The 2,091-nt window shown below is 59.5% G+C and overlaps 1 protein-coding gene across 1 annotated transcript in view; it reads left to right on the top strand.

Moving 5' to 3' along the window:
* Positions 1–729: 729 nt before the first annotated feature.
* Positions 730–2,091, top strand: part of ACA1_139680 (uncharacterized protein) — a gene marked incomplete at both ends in the record, with an annotated part of 1,725 nt that continues 363 nt past the window's right edge. The window contains 4 exons of the mRNA XM_004336196.1: positions 730–1,282; positions 1,445–1,553; positions 1,656–1,734; positions 1,893–1,962. Of these exons, the coding sequence (XP_004336244.1) occupies positions 730–1,282; positions 1,445–1,553; positions 1,656–1,734; positions 1,893–1,962 (811 nt within the window). The remainder of the gene's footprint in view (positions 1,283–1,444; positions 1,554–1,655; positions 1,735–1,892; positions 1,963–2,091) is intronic.

Raw genomic sequence — 2,091 nt, 5'->3', positions numbered from 1 at the left:
GTTGTTCTCAAGAGCGACGAGTTGGGGGCGGACGAGTGAGTGCCGGCGGGGAACTGCAGCTGGATGCTGCCCGCGAGCGCTCTCACGGCGCGAGTCGACGACCGAGCTGTCGGCGCCGGCCAGCGCGAGAACCGCCAAGCATAAAAAAATTATTGAAGTTAAAAAATTAAAAATAAAGGAATAAATGCACATATTTTTCCTTCGACTGGTCGACCCCCTCTTGTCGAAATCCAGCATGCTGCCATCTCGAATCTGTAATCGAAGGGACCTTTGCCTTGAAGCGCGGACCGAGAGAACAGGTGGCGATGAAAAGGAGAATAGCCAAGCGAAGACGGGCCAGGCTATCACCACCACCTGCGGCGGCGGCTCCTGGCGCCACCTCGACCGATCCGCATCCGCCACCGCCGCCGCTCCCTGATCGGGAGGGTGCAGAGAACCTGGTGGAGCACGTCGTCGAGGGGCACGCACCAACACCAACAACAACAACGACATGCGATCAACAACAGACTACGTGCAGCCACTGTTTCGACGAGGCCTACCACGACCCTCTGCTGCCGGTACGTGTGGCTCTACTCTTTCTCTACTTTCTCTACTTTCTCTTCCTCTACGTCTCCTGCTCACCCCAGCCTCTCTTCGCCGCCTCTTCTTCAGTGCACATGCACACCATCTCCACCATGTGAAGAAGTAGAAGATGAAGATGATGAAAATGATGATGAAGAGGAAGCGGCGATGGTCGTGGGAGGCGAAGGAGAGGAGCACGTGGACACCACGGCCGCCGCCGTCGAGAAGGAGGAGGAGGAGGAGGAAAAGGCCGCCATGTCGCGACTGGTCATGCGTTTCGGCGTCTCTTGCCACGCGTGCAAGGTGCTCCAGCCGCGCCTGTGGGTCTGCCCGCGAGCGCCGGCCCACCGGTGGTGCGCCAAGTGCCTGCGCAACCGCTTCGGCGTCGCCTTCGCCGCCGCGCCCGCATGGCCCGGGCTAGCCACCGCCCGCGGCTGCCCCGCCTGCCGCGGCCATTGCCCCTGCGCCGCCTGCCGAAGAAGTGGTGGGTCCCAACCACACCAGAACAGCTCCGGCCGCCCACGCATGACGACGGCGGCGGCGGCGGCGACGGAGCAGCCGCAGCGCGATGGCGGCGGTGGTGGTGGAACGGCGGAGAGGCGGGAGCGTGGGTTTGGGCGGCTGATGCACGAGGAGCACCACGATTGGACGAAGGTGCTGGACCGCGACGCGTACCGTTCCTCGCTCGTATTTCGCAAGAGATTCCTCTCCGAAGCCGAGGGTACTACCCACTACCCTCTTCTCTCTTTCTCTCTTTTTCTCTCATTCTTTCTCTTTCTCTCTTTTGCTCGCTTCGCTGTGACTGGCTTGTTTTTGTTTGTTTTTGTTTTCTGTTGTTTGTTTTTGTTTTTGTTTTGTTTTGTTTGCGTGATGACGCGCCAAGGTGAGGGCCTGGTGGAGGTGCTGCGCGGGTGCGAGGACCAGATGCGGTACCACCGATTCGTGGTGATGGGCAAAAAGACGGAGCACTTGGAGCCCCGCGCTACTCTGTGGTACCAAACACAACCCCCCTCCCCCCTCTTTCACCCTTTCAGCAGTCGTCGTGGTGGTACATACTACTCACCGCACCGTGGCGGCGGCGGTGGCACGATCAGCTTTGGCTCCACGGTGGCTTACCACGGTGTGACCGTCGTCACCCAGCCCTGGTCGAAAGCACCGCCGGAACTCATCGCGGTGCCTCTTTCTTTCTCCTTCGTTCTTCTTCTTCGTTCTTTTCCGAGGGTGAGACGGCTTGGAGGCGCTGACCCCGATGTGTGTGTATCGTGTGCGTGTGATGGTGTGTGTGTGTGTGATGGTCGTTGTTGTCGGCGCTGATGATGGACGTTCTTCAGCTCAAGAAGAAGATGGTGGATGAGCTGAAAGTGGAGGTCAACTCCTTCCTGTGTACCAGATACCTCAACGGTACGCGCCGGCGGGCCGGTACCAACGCGTAACCGTTGTCGTTTCGTGTACCGCGCGGTAACCGCACATGCACGACACACACACACATGATGACGACAACGACGACGCACACGTCATCAGGGCTTCAAT

Source organism: Acanthamoeba castellanii (assembly GCF_000313135.1).
Source record: "Acanthamoeba castellanii str. Neff unplaced genomic scaffold scf7180000084705, whole genome shotgun sequence".
NCBI classification, from domain to species: Eukaryota; Discosea; order Longamoebia; family Acanthamoebidae; genus Acanthamoeba; species Acanthamoeba castellanii.
The sequence above is the reverse complement of the archived record's forward strand: the minus strand, read 5'-3'. Positions and strand labels throughout refer to the sequence as shown.